The sequence below is a fragment of the Acartia tonsa genome, chromosome 4, assembly GCF_053477335.1.
Source record: "Acartia tonsa isolate MP-2025a chromosome 4, ASM5347733v1, whole genome shotgun sequence".
Classification (NCBI taxonomy): Eukaryota; Metazoa; Arthropoda; class Copepoda; order Calanoida; family Acartiidae; genus Acartia; species Acartia tonsa.
This window is the reverse complement of record NC_137263.1, coordinates 50,746,775-50,767,282: the sequence shown is the minus strand read 5'-3', so window position 1 is coordinate 50,767,282 and position 20,508 is coordinate 50,746,775. Positions and strand designations below refer to the sequence as shown.

At 33.3% G+C, this 20,508-nt stretch overlaps 1 protein-coding gene across 10 annotated transcripts in view; it reads right to left on the bottom strand.

The window, feature by feature from the left end:
- Positions 1-5,345: 5,345 nt before the first annotated feature.
- The window catches only part of Lar (tyrosine-protein phosphatase Lar), a 248,844-nt gene continuing 233,681 nt past the window's right edge, over positions 5,346-20,508 (bottom strand). For 8 of the 10 annotated variants that reach the window (XM_080158791.1, XM_080158793.1, XM_080158790.1 and 5 more), the window contains 7 exons: positions 19,844-19,990; positions 16,223-16,349; positions 13,260-13,370; positions 9,622-9,791; positions 9,011-9,146; positions 8,052-8,181; positions 5,346-7,293 (listed from right to left, as the gene is read on the bottom strand). In XM_080158791.1, coding sequence (XP_080014917.1) covers positions 8,110-8,181; positions 9,011-9,146; positions 9,622-9,791; positions 13,260-13,370; positions 16,223-16,349; positions 19,844-19,990 — 763 coding nt within the window. In that variant the 3' untranslated portion in view covers positions 5,346-7,293; positions 8,052-8,109. The remainder of the gene's footprint in view (positions 7,294-8,051; positions 8,182-9,010; positions 9,147-9,621; positions 9,792-13,259; positions 13,371-16,222; positions 16,350-19,843; positions 19,991-20,508) is intronic. The other 2 variants (XM_080158788.1, XM_080158796.1) reach the window with 1 other exon arrangement.

Sequence of the window (20,508 nt, the reverse complement as noted above, 5' to 3'; positions counted from 1 at the left end):
ATGCCGGATACCCGGCCGGATTTTGAAAATGGCCCGATTTCCGGCAAATTACCAGATATCCGTTATTAGAAATCAGCAGGATATCCGGTATCCGGATTGTTTTTGTATCCGGTATCCAGCCGGATATTGTCCGGATATCCGGCCCAACCCTAATAATAAAAGCTATGGTTTAAGCTCAAATAAAATTATAACAAGGGGCAAAAATTGGTACGAAATTCATTTAACAGAATGTATTCTTTTAAGTATTTGATGAAATAGTATTAAAATTTTAAAATATTGCTAAAATTAAAGTATTATTTGGCTTATTAATTTGAAATTATTTTAAAAATTCTAAGTTGTACAAGATATGTCTTATTAAGTTCTTGTTTACAATTAAAGTTAAGTTATTTACATAAAAAGTAAACCTTATAAGAATAAAGTAACAGTTTTGTAATTGATTCTAATAAAAATTCCTACTTTTAATTGTTTAAGTAGTAAAATTGGTTTAAAGCCTTATTTTAATTTTCTATTACTATAAAGGAAATAAATTAAATTACAAATTCAAAATCAAAATCAATAAGTAAGGCGTCACTTTTACACTTAAATGAAGAAAAAATATGAGCTTAAGTAATTTATGGCACTTAAGTTAGATCTGTATGATGAGAAATTAATAAATAAAAATCATTTGCTTTAAAACAATTCATGTAAAGTGACTTCTTTTTACAAAAAAAGAAATAATAATGATATTAAAATTACTAAATGTACAATATTTACAATAAAAATGGTTAAGGTACTGTGTACAACTCAGTAATTAAATGAGTGTACAATGTTTATTTTTTGGTACACTTTTGTACAGTACAGGAGGTTGTCTACATTTTTTTCCAAGTTAAAATCCCCCGTTTTTTAAGTCAAAACTCGTTTTTTTGGAAAGCATGTTATGAACTAAAGGCGTTAAGGTTAAGATTTGCTGTGAAAAAAGCTAATTTAGGATTTATATAAAAAAGGAATGTCTTGTCTAAAAGGATAAGACTAAGATAAGATAATATGTTGGTACCGGCAGTAACCAAATTTACCTCTCAGGTCAAAATGCTGGTATAGTTATTTATCGCATCGTATCATAAACAGGTTTCCGCGGATATAAAAATGTACAATTCTAATTTTAAGTTTTGATAGCCCTGAGATGCCGAAGGCACTGGCTAACAAAGCTGGTTTTAATATTATGATTGTACATTTTTATATTCGTAGAACTGGATATAATACGATACATGATTTTTTCAGTGTGGCTGAGAACCGGTTTTTATCCACCGGACACAGCTATCCTCAACGGTTTAGCGGATTTATAAACAACACGCTCCAAGCGGTCAATGGATCCTAAAAATAGACAAACTTGCTGAATCATACCTGGTTTTACCTAAATTATACCTGCTCCTTCTTCGGGACTATAGGCTTTTAAAGATTTTCACTTAAATTACCCTATTATTTGACTTAAAAATAGCGGTCGACAAGACATCCTGTCGCTGTTTATAAGTTTTAATACAAAAAAGATGTTATTATTTTCTTTTAAGGCCATCCAAATGTCTTTTATTAGATTTAAATTTAACCAGTATAATTATTATTGGTTCCCTCTGCCGATTCTATCCATATTTCATGAAATTAAAACCATATGAAAGAGTTGACGAGAAAATAAGAAAAGTGTTGAGAGGATAAGTAAAAACTAAGTTAATGATAGAGGTATAGTATTAAGACTAAAGTAATTTTATCTAATATAAGGTTTAACAATGTTAACCTCAAGAAAAACGTAAATATAATGGTGGGACAAAGTAAATTATAAAGTAAATGATCAGTTAAGTTGTCATAATAAATAGGAAATAGAGGAATAGAAATAAAAGAAAAGAATGATAGGAGAATATATAAGAAAACCGAGAAACCCTTAAATATAAATATAAAAAATGTAGCATGACCAACAGACTGACAGACAAAGTAAGTTCGTTGTATGCTGTTACTTTTTGTTAAGGGATATCTTCACAAAAATTGACTTATCTATCTGAAATAATATTGGTTAAAATTAAATTTTACCATATTGTTATGGACTGACAGACAAGATGAATTATAAAGTAGTTCTGCTACTAACCCGCAACTATGGCTCGTCATGTAGGGCATCCGCTCTTTGTTGGGGATGTGATAGGTTCGCGGTACAATTAAAGAAGTTAAAAATTGTTCCTACTGTTACTATATTAGGTGCGCGGCATAAATAGTTAGAGTAGGGAGACAGGAATCTAAAGGGATAAGACAATGACTTATAAAGTGATGTAAATCCCCAATGATGATACACAAATTTACCCCTTATTTAGCTAACACTTAGTGGTTAAAAAGCTTGGAAACTCAACTTAAATACCAATCAATCAAAACTTAATAAAAGTCTCCAAAGTTGTAAGCAAACAAATAAGAAAACACTATTATAAAACTTTTGCTACAGCCCAATGTCCCCTTTCCCTTCTCAGACAAAGTGTTGGTTGTCTGTTGAATGTTACTTAAATGAATATCTAACAGTGGGCGGTAGAGCTCCCATGACAAGCGCGCGGATTTTGAAATTAAAAGATAAACCCACCCCAATTAGGTAATATTTTCGCTATTAAAAACTTAAAACACATAGATGTATTTATGTTAAGTATACTCTGCTAACTTAATTTGAAGTCAAATAAGCTGATCATATTTCTACCGTCCACTTTCTTATATTATGCCTGGAGTAAAACTCCAATTATAATATATAGGTTAGTACTCTAGCCTATAACTTTTCCTCAAGAAAAAAATACAGTTAATCTTTTAGATGATTGTAAATTTCTTTGCTATTAATTATAGCATACTATTGAAAATCGGTATGCAAAAGATAAATTTCTTGTCAAGTTTCACAATTATCATTTTTATCTCTTGATATGATAAAAAGTAATGCATAATTTAATTTTCTATTCTTATCATTGGTGTTGGGCGTTATATACCAAAAATATTTGATGCAGTTATCAGTAAGTATACAAACAGCAGGTCAACAGTCTTTAGATTTATGAAATAATATTAAATATGTATTAGATTGTAGTTCACAGCACAAAAAAACGCGCGAACAGAGGTTAGTGGGTTAAACTAAGCACTACTTTTATTCATCAAAAAAATAAAAATCACCCTGTGATAAACATGCTGCTACTTTTGTTTTCCATAAATTGTTACATGTCTTTTATTACTATAAATAAACATATGGTTGCCCTTTAACATCCAGGGGATTTGTATTCAAAATGGAAGGAAAAGGCAGAAAAATAGCCTAAAACCATTCTGAGACCGATTTAAATTTTACATTATTTCGAGAATTCAATCAAATCATTAGTTATTGAAATCTTAAGCTAGCTACAAACAAAAAAAAACCTTTAAACTTTAAAAAATAGAATAAGTATAAAATACATTTTACATTTGTGCCAATAAAAAAATTTGATCCTAAATTCATGTTAGTATATTATACTGTAATCTTAGGCAATATAATTATTTTTTAGGAACCGCTATTCTTGACTAGCTGGAGAATTAAACGTACACTAGATCATTTTCTGATGATATTATTTTCTTACTGCCCTGTAATTTACTAATTACATTTCATATTTTGTTTTGATATCTATTTCAGCTTAAAACTGTAGTCATAATGTCACCAATCCTACTTTATAAAGTAGTAAGTTTTTTTGGGTCATGTAAAGGAAACGAAGTTGCGGGTTTCGTCGTATTTTAACAGTAGCTTTTGAAAGGTTATATTAGGTTAGGTTAGGCGATTGCCCCGCAAGGTTAGGCAATTGGCCCCGCCGGGTTAGAGCACCAGCAGGAGCTAGAAATAGGATAAAAGCTAATGTGAAAATATAACGAAAACCGCAACTTTGTTTCCTTCACATTAGCCAGTTTGTTTTATAAAGCTTAAGATCTGAAAAGTTGTTAGGTTGTACTTTTCAAGAAAGCACAATAATTTTTTTTTTAGTTATTTTAGGCTATTTTCCTCCTCCCCCACCTCCCCTAGAAGATCAGGTTGACCAATTAGTAATCTTATAATGTTAAGTAGTAAGTTTTGTGAATGTATGAATTAACATTCTAATATTTGAATGGTAATTTTGTATAAAAACAAACACTGTAAATAATGGTTTTAGCAAACGCTGTTAACAATTTTATCAATATATTAAATGCAAATGACTCCTTTTTGGTAATAAAACGTATAAACAGCTCGACAGGATGTCTTGTCGAACGCTATTTTTAAGTCAAATAATAGGGTAATTTAAGTGAAAATATTTAAAAGCATATAGTCCCGAAGAAGGAGCAGGTATAATTTTGGTAAAACCAGGTATGATTCAGCAAGTATGTCTATTTTTAGGATCCATTGACCGCTTGGAGCGTGTTGGTTATAAATCCGCTAAACTGTTGAGGATAGCTGTGCGGATATTAATCGGTTTTGAAGCCATACTGGAAAAGAATTTATCTGAAGTTGACAAAATCTGCCACACATGCACACAGAGATAACAAATAACAAATATTCTCAAAAATATACAAACATGGAAAATACGGTGCTAAATATTTTGAGCTTTTCCAAATAATGTTGGAAGAATTTCTTTAAATTTCCAAAAGGTTGAAAATTATAAAATTTAGATTTTGAAACTGGAAACTGAGCTGTGATACAAAATAGAACTTGTCACTTGAAGCGCGGTTACAAAAATTTTGAGGCTCCAAGGACAAATAATTTTGTGGTATTTATTTTTTAACCTGTCATCCTTTGCGGTACCATTGTGCAGTTGCATTTTGAATGGGTGCCGATGTCATCAAATAATAATTAGTGCTCAATCTTTTACATTCAGCTGGAATCCTTGGACAACCACTGAGAAAACAGGATAGCTGTAATATCAGGGGTTAGGTAGAGAATATATCAGTGGCCGCCAAAGGATTCTTTTTACATTTATACAATGGTCCTTAAGTATTCTTGCATTAACTTTTTTTAGGCTTAAATACATGATTGCAGCTATAAATACATTTTATAAAATGTTAAACATTCATTCCGAATACTAAATATAAATGTTTCTTTATCAAATGCAGTATAATAACAAGCTTAAATGTAAATTTGTGAATACTGTAATTTATTAATGCAAAAATACTTTAATAGACCATGCGCACACAATTGTATCACTACGGTAAAGGTTTAAAAAGGGCAAATAATTTGATAAAAACAAATTAAAAGGCAAGGCTTGCTCAGATCATAAAACGGTTGTCTGTCCGTCCTTTATCTGAACAGATCTGGTAACATGACTAGTTGAAATATTGGCCTAGCCTTCATATTTTATTAGACTATTTTATTCTTCTTTTTAGCTGCGTGTAATAGATAAGTTTCTTTCACTTTTTAAACAATATTGATAAAACGTTTTTATTTGAGATTTTTGTACACAAATAAAGTTTTTGTGTATTATGTGAAAGCTGCCTTTTTTATTGTGTATTTAATAGTGATAATAATGCATCTTATTAAAGAATAGTTTCACAGTAACAAATATTAATATTGTACTCGTTGTCAAGTCATAGTGGCACTAAGTAACTTTTTGCCAGAAAATTTATCCACGTAGTTTTTTTGTTGTCGTACACCACGCTTGCACAGTGTACGTTCTTTTTATTTTATACTGAAGAAGATTATTTTATTTAGTATGGTTGTGTTGTTGTATTCTAAATCTACACAGCTTATGAAACATCAAATAGTTTGTAAGATGTCATCATTCAGTGTTTTAACATGTCATACATGCAAAAATTAAGTAGAGAATACATATTTTAATTTGTTTGTTGTCTTCTTTTAGATTCCTTTCGTCCTCACAATACTGATTATACAATATTTATACAAGTTTATATATATTGTTTATAAGGAATAATTAAAGAGTATTGGTTCTGAATGAAGAGTATTTGTAAGTATGTAGTTATAGTATACCAGGGTAACAATTATAATGATTTAATAATAGTTTATCTTGCCTATAACTAGTTTAGAATAAATTAATTTGACTAAAACACTTGAGAAGGATAAAATAACTGGAAGGATGTTAAGTTTAGAATCTCTCTCACTCAACTTTTTCTCTTGGTTTGGAAAAAAAAATAACATTCATTGTATCATTCACTCGGTGTGTGTTGGTGCTACGAGACATTGGCACTGCTTATGGTTAGCTCTTTATAAAGTTTTTGGAAACAAATTTTTTTGTTAACTTTTTTTTTAATCTGGTCTGGCAAACATAACATTCCTCTCAGAGTGATTTCAACATCTTCTATTGTCTAAGAATTATGAAATAGGCGCGAGTGTGTGATAAATTTAGGTTTCATTAGTAAATTAATCTAAATTATGCTATTTAGAATGAATTCCTCTGGTCAATCATGGTACACAACATGGTTAAGTTGGAGGGGGGAACATTTACACAGGTCTGTCCTGCTGGGGGTTGTTCAGGTGATACTTGGCGGTGTGGCCGCTCCACCCTCCTCCAGCTGACTGATGATGTTCTCTGGAGGGCAGGTATGGCGGGCTGTCCGAGTTACTGGAGCCCTGGTGGTGTTCATATCCTGGCGGAACAGGGGCACTGGCGCCGCTGAAACGATATTCATGCCGCTGCTGACCGCTATATCCGCTGCCACCACTGTTGTCCAGCGGATGCTGAATTTGGTGGCCGGCTTCAAGAGCGCTGGTATTATCCACGTTGTCACTGGCAATTCTGCCATCGGCACCAATGGTCTCAACGTCCTGAACGGCACGGCTACGAATATATCGTATTTGTTGTTGCCGACTTTCTTCTAGGACCGCAGCAGTAATAGCTGTTTGTAGTGCGGGGTCTTGACCACCACGGGCACCGGAAGATGTGCGAGGAGCATTGGCCCCTGTAAATCTAGGATCCTGTGGGGAAAGACCATAAACCCGCTGCTGTCTGGGCATGCATCTGGTGCAGTGACGAGTCACTGAAACAAACCAGTGACGGCAAATTATCAGAACTCTGTTGGTAGGGCCAGATCCAGGCGGTAGTGCAGGCATTTGCTGCCCGCTAACTACCGCCGACTGCTGCGCGGGTGCCATTGACAGTGACAAGCCGTTCTCGGCGGACGCAAGGAGGGCGGCGGCGAAACCCGGGCCTGAGGAAGGAGGAAGGTGGGACTGGGGGGAGGGGCGGTTGTGTATCTGAGACCAGAGAGATCCACTGTTGGAGGGTGAGCAGCTGCTCGGCTCTCCGGCTGGGAACTCCATGACAAAGGTCAACTGAGCTGACCTACGATGTCGTCGCCTCATGTTTGCTCCTACAATTAATAACATGTTCATTAGATAAATAAAATCAGGGAAAAAACAATCCTATAATATATAGAAGTGAGATTTTTTGTTCGAAGCTAAAGATCTCGAAAATTACTGGTCCAACGTGGTTGTACTTTTCAGTGAAGCTTTATGAATGTCTTAGAGATGGTTTTAGGCTATTTCCCCAAACTCGACTGCCCTTCTCTAAAAGCTAAGATCAAAACAACTAGTTTATACATAATTCGAATGCTTCTTAACTTATTTTAACTCAACCATTTGATAAAATCACCAATGAAAGTTTTTGATTAAATAGATACAATAATCCTTATTCCATCAAGAGAAATTTGTTATGGTTATATAATCTGGAACACCTGCCATAATCATGAAAGCTCCTATAAATGTTCAGCTTAAGCTGCTCATAATGAATAGAATAATTGTCATAATGTACTCCACAACTTCTGATGTCCAAACCCTGAGAAACTATGGGTAATAAATCAATTTAATGAATCAAAAATAAATCTATAAAAATAGTTGATTAACCCGACAACTACCTGGATTTCCCTGTTTAGGATCTTTTTCGTCTGCTAGAAAATTGCCTTCTGATCTTTTGTAGGGTCTTGCCTGTGTTAATATTCCCGAAGCTATTGGTTAACTTTTACAAGACCCAATTGAAAGTCGGCATAGGGTTCTATGGGCGGGGACATGCGGTTATTTAACCCCTTCCCCCTCTACCTAGTGTTTTACTCTAAAGAATCCAAGAACTCACCAAATAAGCGAAGGATGACATAGTTAGCTCAGACTCCGAGTTCCAGAGCGGAGGATTGTCAACTGTCCGTGTAATGATCAAAGGAAGATAGGTACTCCAGGGCGGCACGATAACAGAACTGGTACTGATCCTGAAAGATTAGGATTTAGTTAATATTTTTTTTTAAATATCGGATTCTTTAATCTATACCACGAAATAATAATAATAGTTTCCATGGAAGAAGGGAAATAAAACTTCTTATTGGCTGATTTAGAGAATGTGTCTCTAGATTATGTGTAGTTAAGTGTAGTGTCTCTATTAGCGTAACTAACCAACTTTATGGGGACCATCATTTAAGAAGTTCCAAAGGCCATAGAAATGACGAGAGAGCAATGATTTGAATCGGTGGAATAATTGAACACTAGATGCCTTTTGGTGAAAAAGGCACAAAAAATAACTCAGAGTTGTTCTAGGGAATAAAGAATCAACCGTAACAAGTTTTACTATGCCAGTTTCGCGATTTCAACTAAAATTATGAGACATAAAATATAATTCTCAGGATATTTATTTATTCCCCCCTCCCTCCCAATTATGTAACTAAACTTCTATTGATCCTTTAAACTTTAGTAATGAAGTAACAGAGTTTAGTTAAAGTAAACTAAAGTTGCCTAAATTATCTACCCTCTTAGGATCCTTGCTACTCTTTAACTAGGGTATGTATGTTGGTAGGTTTTGTAATAAATATTATTATTTCAAAGTTTTTATTGAAAGAAAAAAAAAGAGTACTTACAGAAAACATTTTTCCTCCTCCATAGGGGCTGGTGGAAAACAAGAAAAATATGTGGGAGGGGAAAAAATGAATGAAATAAAGAGTACTAAAAACATTTTTCCTTTTTTCTATCCTTGCATCGGGTAGAAAAATGAATCTAGTGCAAAATATAGACCCCTGGCGAGTGCTGCAATGTTTTTAAGTTACACACCTCGGACTGGACCATGGCTGGTCTCTGTGTCCTGAGAGTTCTGACAGTCTGGAAGACATCTACGACCCCCTCGTACTGCATCCTCTCCAGAACTATGGACAGCGTGATGAACACTCCTGTACGTCCAACACCGGCACTAAAATTGAATTTCAAGTTGGAAAATTATAATTTCGTATAATGATTAGCTTCCCACGGATATTAAAATAAAAAAATTAAGATTAACATCTGTTTTGTTAGCCTCCAAAGGACTGCGCTTGCAAAACTGTTATTAATCTAATGATTTTTATTCCAATATTCGTGGAAAATTGTCTGTAATACGATGCTATACATAATTTTTGCATTATGGGTGAGAACTGGTTCTAATCCAACGGTTAGTAATCGGTTTCGAAGCCATAATAAAAATAAATTAAAATTTTGAAAATAAGAACTTGAATTGTTCTTTTAAAATGAAAATTAATATAGGACAAATGTTAGCTTCTAAATTTAGAATGAGTAACAGTTTTAGATGAAAAAATATACTTTTAAAAGTACCTACCTAGTATTAATAATAACTTTATTATTTTTTATCATTTTGGAATATCACTCAATGGCCAATTAAAAATAACATTAACCTGCAATGAACTGTGATAGGTCCTTCTTGGCCAAACTGTTCCTTCGTTTTGTGCACCTGACCAATGAAGTCAATGAACCCTTCCCCTGACTTTGGTACCCCCTGCTCGGGCCAGTCTGTAAAGTGGAATTGTCGGATCGTCCTGGACTGACCGTCTCGCGCGTCTGTCACCTGAAACAATTATTATTATACTAATCATAATGGAAAAAACATAATTGTAGTTATTTTGCAAGGATCTAAAGGGTAAGAAAATGGTCGATAAATTAATGTACATGTCCAATGATGATACACAAAATTACCCCTTCTGAGGTTCGAATTAGTGGTTGAAACGTTGGACACTCAGTTTTGGGAACCAACTAAACTAAATTCATTAAATCCCAAAGTTATTAAACCAACGAATAGAAAACGTTTTAATTATTGGACCAATAGAAATTAATCCTCATACCAAAAGATAATGTAACAGATATCATGGACGATGTGTTAATGTACTGTACTGTAAACACTCAATGATGATAAACAAAATTACCCCTGCTGTAAATTGAAATTAAACCAACCAATCAAAATTCAATAAAAGTAACCGAATTCTTTTAGCCATCGAATAAGATAACATAAACATTAAACTTTAAGAAACAGTGTAATTTACAGTCCAATGTCACCTCTCTTCCTGTAATTTAGGCAAAAATACCAAATTTATATCAAAAAACAAATATACATAGGTATATTGATAACTAAATGTTCTTTCCATTCAATGTAAAAAAAATTATTGAAAATGTGAAGAAAATCTTTTTTTTTCACAATCAATCTAAAATAAGAAATAAGAAAATGAACAAGGATGACAACATCCATAAGTAGCGAAGCACTAAAAACCATGGAATTAACAGACAAAGTGAGTTAATGAGCTGATGTTTATTTCTCATATATAAAGACGAATAAAGGGAGAAAATAAGCAAAACTTCCAAGAAACTCACGAAATTCTAAAAAAATACCGTTTAAATCTGTTAAAGTATGACCGACAGACAGACGGACAAAACTATGTATAGATTGGATGCGCCTATGTCATAGTCATTTTCACTTAAAATTTCAGCTGTCTATCTTTAAAAGCAGGTGAGAAAATCAAATTTTCCCCATACCTGACTAACTGACGGACGGACAGACAGACAGACAAAGTGAATTATAAAGTAGCTTCGCTACTAAAAATAGTGAACAATAATTTGATCAAGTCACTCCTCTCTTCCCTTTCTATCTCTTGCGCTGATTAAATCAAAGAAAGGTTTAGAAAAATTTCTTTTGCCACTCTTCCAACTGGGAATTACTGTATTTAAAAGGATAACTAAATCAAGATGGTTTCTAAATAGAAAACTAAATTTTGTCAATTTTTGTAAAACAAGGATGAGAACACCCAAAAAGCTACCATTATGGACCTTAAAATCTGATAATGATGGCTAATAGTGCATGATTTAAAGGGGGGAGGCGGATGTGCCACTTTTTAAAACCAAAACTAAAAGTCAAAGGAACTCAACTAAAAAAGAGTTACAGGTCTGACATTTTGCATGGCAGTTGCTTCAAAGGGTTACAATATGGAACAGTGAAGAAACGGCGGCGCATCCGCCGAAAACCGCCGAGAAATTGCAAAAAAATTCGGCGGGAAACGGCGGTTTTCGGCGGTTGCGCAGCCGTTTCTTCACAGTTCCATATTGTACCTCTATAAAGCAACTGCCATGCAAAATCTCAGACCTGTAACTCTTTATTTAGTTGAGTTCCTTTGTTGACTTTTAGTTTTGGTTTCAAAAAGTGGCACATCCGCCTCCCCCCTTTTAATATTTAGGACACAAAAGCAAATTTGTTAGGTAAGTAGCTTCGTTTTACTAATTGTGATTAGAAATTTAAGCAACAAAAAATTATTTCAAGAAAAATCCTTTAAAATTTCTTTCAATAAGCAGATTTTTATTGACAGGTGGACTCACATCACCCTCCCTCCCCCAATCAAATAAATATAAAATTATGGTGGGGGGGGGGGGGCTAACACCTGCTGGATGCCCTAACCCTGCGGGGCTTATACTTGTGGTGCTCCAACCCTGCATATCAATTCATTACACAATAAGCCTATAGAAAATAAACAAATAAACGAAATCCTAACACAATACCCATTATTTTCAATTTAATTAAAGAATAAAGGGCTTAACATCTTGGTATTAAATACTTTATTATTAAGAATATGAGTCCCTCTCTCTCTTGAACATAATTATATGTAATATGGGATACTCTCCTCTACCAACTATTTACTTTATTATTAAGAATATGAGTCCCTCTCTCTCTTGAACATAATTATATGTAATATGGGATACTCTCCTCTACCAACTATTTACTTTATTATTAAGAATATGAGTCCCTTTCTCCCTGTAACATAATTATATGTAATATGGAATGCTCTCCTACCAACTTTTCTGTTTAGTGTGCAACAGAGAGTTGAGTTCCTAGGCTTTCAAATGGCAAAAGTTTGTCCGGGTTAAAAAGCAATTTCTTGCGCGTTTTCTTTGCATTTATGCGGGTGTGTGTTTTAATATATGAAAGTGTGATACATAAAGGAAGCCTGCTGGAAATACACCGCTAAAAGACTGCCACAAGTAGACCCAATACCCCAAATTTGAAGCCTCCAGCTCCAATAACAAAAAAAGTCATAGGCATCTTAAAATGAAATTTTAGTGAGTTGAAAACCTCAGAAATTTCAATATTAAATTACAACAGCTAAAAGTAGAACTAAAAGCTCATTTCTAACACAAAGTTATTATGTCAGTAACTGATACATTTTTACAATAAAAACATTTACTTTTACCGGTATAATGTTTTCATAATAGAAAAGCAGGCTAGGAGCATAAAATGCTGAACTGCCCTGGTCGTGTAAGTTAACCTAAAGAGCATCTCCAATCAGGATGTTGTGTGCTCTGAATGTAATTAAACTACGGAGCTGCATGAAAACATACCTACTATATGTGTATTACAGTTTTTAACCAAGAGGTAGAACCCGATTTTTTTTAATGAAAATAAAGGAACTTAGCCTTAAATACCAGGGATCTAAAGGGATAAGACAATGGTCTATAAATTGTTGTACTCCCCAATGTTGATACACAAAATTACCCTTTCCGTAAATTAAAATTGGTGGTTAAAACGTTTTAACATTCAGCTTAATGAATCAACCCATCAGAATTCACTAAAGTCCTCAAAATTGTTAAGCCAACGAATAAGAAAAGTTGTTATAAAACTTTGAGTACTAGTGTTATTAATTAAAGCAACTACCAATAAAAATCTCATTAGTGTAACATTTTTACCCGTATTTTTGTGTCGATTTCAAAAAGTGCCCCCTCCACCTCTATTGTCTTTTAATCTGTCTGTGTTATAATATTTGCAAAAATCACACATTTTTAAATTATCTAAATTTTGCTAAGTTAAAAACCTTAAACACTAAGTTAATTAATTGGAAATATTTGATTAATTGATTTATGTGTGACTAAAAATCTAACGATATTTATAAAAGGCTTATAATTAAGAGAAAACAGGCACAAAAAAATATTATACACACAGTATAAGGGAAGCTAAGCCTTACAGATTACATTCTGCGTGGAAATTAAAAACTTTTGTTACCTTGAATTCTCTAAGAATGTATTGTGGCATATTATATTCAGCAAGAGGATCCACCACAAAGTACTGGTATCTTGCTGATCTGTCGGTCGGCCAGTAGCCGGCGCATTTGTCCTGAAATTATTAAGATGGTGACTTTCTGTGTAATTGGTTGATTGAATATCATAGTCACTTTAAATTTTACTAGCGGCTACGCCCTTAGCATCTAGTTGCTCTGTTTTCAAATTGGCAGAAAAGGTTAAAAAAATATCTTAGAACTATCCAAAGACTTAAATCTGAAAATAAATTAGCCTAAAACCATCACTGAACCAACGTGAAGCTTGAAGCTTGCCTAAAAAAAAGAACCCAATCGGATCAGTAATTATTGAAATCCTAAGCTTCAGACAAAAATTTCTAATACTATAATAGCCTAATAGGAAAACATTTTTTGTAAAAATGGACACTGTAGTGTTTAAAATATAGTAGAGATAAGACAAGGGGCGATATGTGAGTTTTAGCTGCTTAATATTGTAAGTAATAAATAGGTTGTAAATCAATCACAGGAAAAAAGTCCATCCTATCTATGTACTAGCCGTTTCTGTGTAGTAAAAGTTATCGCAACTATAGGTATTAAATGATAAAATCTTTTAAATAAGTATTTTTACATCTACACAAACTAATTGTATAAAAGATGCAAAAGTCAGGGATCTATAGGGATAAGACAATGGCCAATAAATTGATTCCCAAAGATGATATTTAAAGTTTTTCCTTCTGTAGATTACAATTAGTGGTTGAAACGTTTGGACACTCAAATTAATCAATCAATTAAAATTCTATAAACTCCTCAAAGTTGTTAAGCCAACAAATAAGAAAACATTTTATAAAACTTTGGGGACTAGTGTAATATCCCCACCCTCCATGTGCAAAAGAATATATAAATGTACAGTTATATTTCACAAGAAATTGTTTTGTAAGAAAATTATGTGTACACTGTACATACATATCTGTTAGAAATTGGATCCTATCTATATCTAAATTGTTTAATCCACGGCTCGGCAGCCTAGGGATTAGACAATGGCCGATAAAATGATGTACATCCACAATGATGATACACAAAATTAATTCTTCTGTAGGTTAAAATTTTTGGTTAAAACGTTTAACACTCAACTTAATGAATCAACTAAAAAAAATTTACTTAAGTCCCCAAAGTTGTTAAGTCTACAAATAAGAAAACGTTATTATGAAACTTTGGGGACTAGTGTAATAAATATCACATGGTCCCCTCTCTCTCTGTCGGCAGCCACTTATTTTTTTAGGACAGCCATGCTGCAGATTTTATGTGCTTTAGACTGGTTTTTATTGTAAGATGACCGACTGAACTTTTAAAAAATAGCTGCGGCTGTCTGGAAAAATAGCGACTGTTTCTCCAACTGCCGAGCCCTGATTTAATCAAAACACTCCTGTATTTAATCTAATATCGTACTTATTTATTGAGTTTCTTGTTCTAGGATTAGAATGCACTGGTTGTAATGAGATGGATATTAGATAAAACAAGGATTTAATATATGTAGATGCATATTGCACAGATACTATATAGGCCTCTTTATTCTTTAAGTATTGCACAATAACATATACTCATACGTCAGGTATGACAACAAGGATGACAACATACATAAAAGCGAAGCTCTTAAACCGTAGGACAAACGAACATTAACACTGAAGTAGAGTGTCCGAACTGAATAAGCAGAATATAAATGTAAACAAAATTGTAAATTTGTTGCAAATTGAATACAGGATACAGATGTACAGACGGACTGACCCTTATTACAGAAAAACTTCGGAATCATGGAAAGAAAACGAAGTAGCGAGTTTCGTCGTATTTTCACAATAGTTTTTGATAGGTTAGATTATATAAACGTTAAAGATTGCCCCAGCAGGGTTAGAGCCCCCCTGCAGGGGCTAAAAATTGGGAAAAAGCTACTGTAAAAAAACGACGAAACCAGCTACTTCGTTTTTTTTCCATGATCCAAACTTTGCTTTTAAAAATTATTTATATTAGTCTTGGGATAGTTTAGGATATAATCTTCTCTCTTCCTAGCCCTCTCCAAACAAAGAACCCTAGATCGTAGTCACTAGGGGCGCATCCGCTTATATAAATGTCTAAAGAGTACAATAAAATGTGTCCCTCTGTGACTATGTCCTGTCCTACTTACTACAGCTCAACTTTAAATTATTGAATAAAAGTTTTAAAATTGAATTAGACAATGGAAAAAGTAGGATAACACAATACTTCTCCTGGAATACTTATATTCTAATACAAAAGGTACTTGTATTTATGACAGTTAATGTCATCATTTCTAAAATTCTAATTCCACTTTTACTCAAGACCTATTTCTTGCCTTTCCATATTTCAATGTTTGAAAAATAAGTTTATAGCCCTCTCAGCTCGTTAAGATCTCATAAACAGCTCAGCCGGTCGCTTCCATAATTTTAAAGATTAGTTTACGAGCAGATTTTATAAATATTTCAGAAAGTGCGGAGATTTTAAGAGATAGGACAATGGACAATAAATTAATGTACATTCAAACGTACGAAACTTAGAATTTATTAATTGATGGGAAAGCTAAGACACTGAAACCCAAACAAGATCTTTTAAAAATCCCCTAAGTTTATTCACCAACGAATGTAAAAATGTGTGTTTAAAACTTTGTAAACAAGTATAATTTACCAAGGATCTAAAGGGATAAGACAATGGCCGATAAATTGATGTACATCCCCAATGATGATACACAAAATTATCCTTTCTATTGATTACAATTAGTGGTTGAAATGTACCTACGGAAACTCAACTTAATGATCCAACCTATTAAAATCCATTTTGTTCCCCAAAGTTAATGAATAAAGAAAACGTTATTATAAACCTTTGGGGACCAGTGTAACCACCCTCCCTCCCTCTTCCATATTTAAACTAAAATAAATAAACTTACCCTGCCCATTTCTCTGAGCTTGGTGAGCATGACCACAATGGTGGAGTTGTGCTCCCATAACATTCTCCAGAAATCCTCCACAGTCTCGTTCAGGGGACCCTGGGTGGCTATATAGGCACTACGATACCTACAAATATTACAACATTAATGTTCAGGGGACCCTGGGTGGCAATATAGACACTCCGATACCTACAAATAATACAACATTAAAGTTCAGGGGACCCCGGGTGGCTATATAGGCACTACGATACCTACAAATATTACAACATTAATGTTCAGGGGATCCTGGGTGGCTATTTAGGCACTGCGATACCTAGAAATAATCAAACATTAATGTTCAGGGGACCCTGGGTGGCTATATAGGCACTCCGATACCTATAAATAATCCAACATTATTGTTCAGGGGACCCTGGGTGGCTATATAGGCACTACGATACCTACAAATAATTAAACATTAATGTTCAGAGGACCCTGGGTGGCTATATAGGCACTCAAATACCTACAAATATTACAACATTAATGTTCAGAGGACCCTGGGTGGCTATATAGACACTCCGATACCTACAAATATTACAACATTAATGTTCAGGGGACCCTGGGTGGCTATATAGGCACTCAGATACCTACAAATATTACAACATTAATGTTCAGGGGACCCTGGGTGGCTATATAGACACTCCGATACCTACAAATATTACAACATTAATGTTCAGGGGACCCTGGGTGGCTATATAGGCACTCAGATACCTACAAATAAGCAAATATTAATACGTAATTTACACATAATATGAAACTTTTAACAGAAAATTTCTATTTATTATCAAAATTACTTCATGGAACGAATTAAATTATTTATAAGGAATACACAATAGTGAAACCTAGTGAACGCATGTCAAAAATCACATTAATTTTTTTAGTGATATTAATTTCAGCATGCTCAATTACATTAAAAATGTGATATTTGATTATTTATCTAATTTATTTTTCTAGAAAGATTTTAATTTTATCCGTCTCTAACGTAACAAAACCTTATCCCCATAGTTTTGTAATATCTGTAAAAGTTTTAACTTTGTACTACGAGATTTCACTATAATTCAATTTAATTTTTATTTATGTTTAAATAAAATACAGATAAAATCAGAGAGAGAGAGGGGACAATGAGCTGTTTATTAGTCCCCAAAGTTTTATAAGAACGTTTTCTTATTCGTTAGCTTGAAAACTTTAGAGACTTTTACTGAATAATGATTGGTTGGTTTATTAGGTGTTCAAACGTTTCAACCACTAATTATAATCTACAAAAGGGGTAATTGGGGATGTATATCAATTTATCAGCCATTGTGTAGACCCTTTAGATAAAATATATAAAAAAATTATATTTCTTTTAGTTTGTAAAGAAATCTCAGAAATGTCAGATGTACCTAAAAATTACATTGTTTTGAAGTAAAACTAGAACAATAAAGACCAATAGAGGCAAAATAAATTCATAAGGGCATTTTAATTTACATAAAAAGGCTAAATAAAAGAATTTTTTTTAGGAACGATTATTGCTCAAATTAAATGCTTGTCAAAAGTGCTATAGACAGACGGAATGATTGCCGGAGTAGCTTTGCTAGTTAGAACTTGGATTAAATTAATAATACATGAAAACCAAATACTGAAAGAGCAACAAAAAAATAGAAGAAAATAATAAAATTATAACTTCTTTTACTCTTATATAATATACAAGATAGAATAATTTTTCAAGATAATTCAATTTTATTTTCTACTAAAAAAATCTTTTAAAAATATATAAAGGTAGTGTAATAATAAAACAGGGCAGGTAGGTATTTACTATTTATTATCATCCACCAAAAATCGAAGAAATGTATATACTGGAGGTTGCTTTAGAGTTGTATCGAGCCAAAAATAAATTAAGAAAATTAAAAAGCTTTCATTACACACAATACTTTTACATTCAAAACTAGGTACACAATTACAACAACAAAGACAATTTTTGTCTCAATTACGGCTGCCGAGCCCAGAGGAGTTTAGTTTCCTATTTGTAAACAATTTTCAGGGCATAAGTAAAATATTAAGAGAATAAATTCATTTGAATTATGATGTAGTAATGACAATAACCTTAAGAAAAAGCTATTTTGGAATTTTATTACCACGGATAAATAAAATAAATGGAGGATAAAAACACATAACAACCATGATTTAATGAAGGGAAATGTGTGAATATCTATCCTTAGTCCCTGGATGTGACAACTATCCGGGATATAAAAGGATAAGACAATGACCGATTAATATATGTACAGTACATCCCCAATGATGATACACAAAATCACCCATTCCGAGATTTGTGGTTGAAACGTTTAAACACTCACATTGTTGTTGTTGAACCCACCAATTAAAATTAAAGTTGTTAAGCTATGAATAAGAAAACTTTATTATAAAACTTTGGGGACTAGTGTAATGATCCCAATGTCCCCTCCCTCCCTGAACAACTATACTGTCCTCCCGATAGTCCTTTTTCATTTAAAACTAGGATAATAATCTTTCCATTTTACGCTTTTCTGATTCTAAACATTCACATTTCAGTGGAAATATTTAACACTTTATTTTTATATCAATATCCTATATAGTCGTGTGTATTGTTTAAAGTAAGAATCGAACGACTAACCTTAAATAACAAAAATATTTATCATGAAAAAAAAGAGGAAAAATTTTCGCGCATTTTCCGTAAAATGCTCTTCTTAAGTCAAAGTGTTCTTATTTATGACCGAACGCTTGAATTAAGAAGAGTTTGATTTAAAAATGGCATTTGAGTAAACGGTTACACAAAACTTTACGGAATACACAACAAATGACCCCCCAAACAAAGCTAACTAATTGCGGGATATTTAGTGGCTCACTTCAAGTAGATATAATTCGACCACTTTATCTATATCAGTAATAATTTTACAACCTGTATAAATTCTATAAAATAAGATGTCTGTGCGGTCTCTGGATTTTGATATCAACAACACAAGATCTTATAAAAACTTCGCCCCTAGCTCATAGTTTTGTAAATTATTTGTCAGAGGACAATAAAATGCTTCATTATCCATTAAACAAGATATTTATGAATTTTACAATCGTATCTTTAATGCATATGCTAATAAGTAAAGCAGTTTTCAAGTTCTTAGAAGACAGACAAACACAGAAACGGACAGACTTGAATTAGTGAGAAAACTAAAATTGAGCTTCGTTCTATATAAACATTATGTTTTTATTAAGTTTTTTTTTCATAATATGATGACGTTGAAAACAATATTTACTACAATATGGCATATCAGACTGACTTAATTTAACATAGGCGTAATAATTAAGCAAAACAATAGAAGGGAAACGGGTTAAAAAACTTTATGTCCCAGCCCCGAGGACCCTGAGCCGAATTTCTATTGGGTCTTTCAAAATCAATCAATATCGTCGGGAATGTTAACACAACCATGTTGCTATAAAAAGCAGAAAGGAATTTACTAGCAGACGAAAAAGATCCCCAACATGGGGATCCAAGTTGTATTGTTATACATCCTTATTTATACAAGATTTATAAGCGTGACTGATATAAGTACAATTCATAAAGCATGTTCATACCTGTATCCGTCGATGAAGCTGGCGTTGATATAATCCGCTCCCTCCATATTTCTATTTGGTTGTAGGCACACGCGGGAGGATTCAAATGGGAGGATGTTCACCAGACGATTCTTAAACTTGTTGGCGGGCAAGTTTGCGGACACAAAACTAAAAATGCAAATAATTATTAACAGGGCCAAACAGATGCGTCAGCCGCCACTAAGCCTCAAGTTAAAACTCGTTTAAATGTTTTGAAAACCTGTTTTGAAAAAAGGAATTGCAATATTTAGTTTAGGTTTAGACTTCCAGCTGATTTTAATATAGTAAAAGGTTGATTTTTCTGAGGCTTTCAGACGGCTGACGGATGGCTATAAAACAACGTTAAGTAAGACCTTTGCTTTAATTCTTAATACACTAACATCATAAATAATACTGACAGCCAACTCTTTGATTGCCCGACCTATGCCTGAAGTCCAAACTATGTATAGTTTTGAATTATATTAGTTCTCCCTATTCTAAAAAATGCCGTGGATCTGATGTAGTAGCAATAAGTAAATTTTTTCCCGTTTATACATACTTTTAGGCCGAGATTAGAATTCATCACCTACCCGATGACGATGTTACTTACATGCGACTACGCGGCCTCTATAAGATTTATTTTAGTGAGGGCTCCCCATCCAACTTAA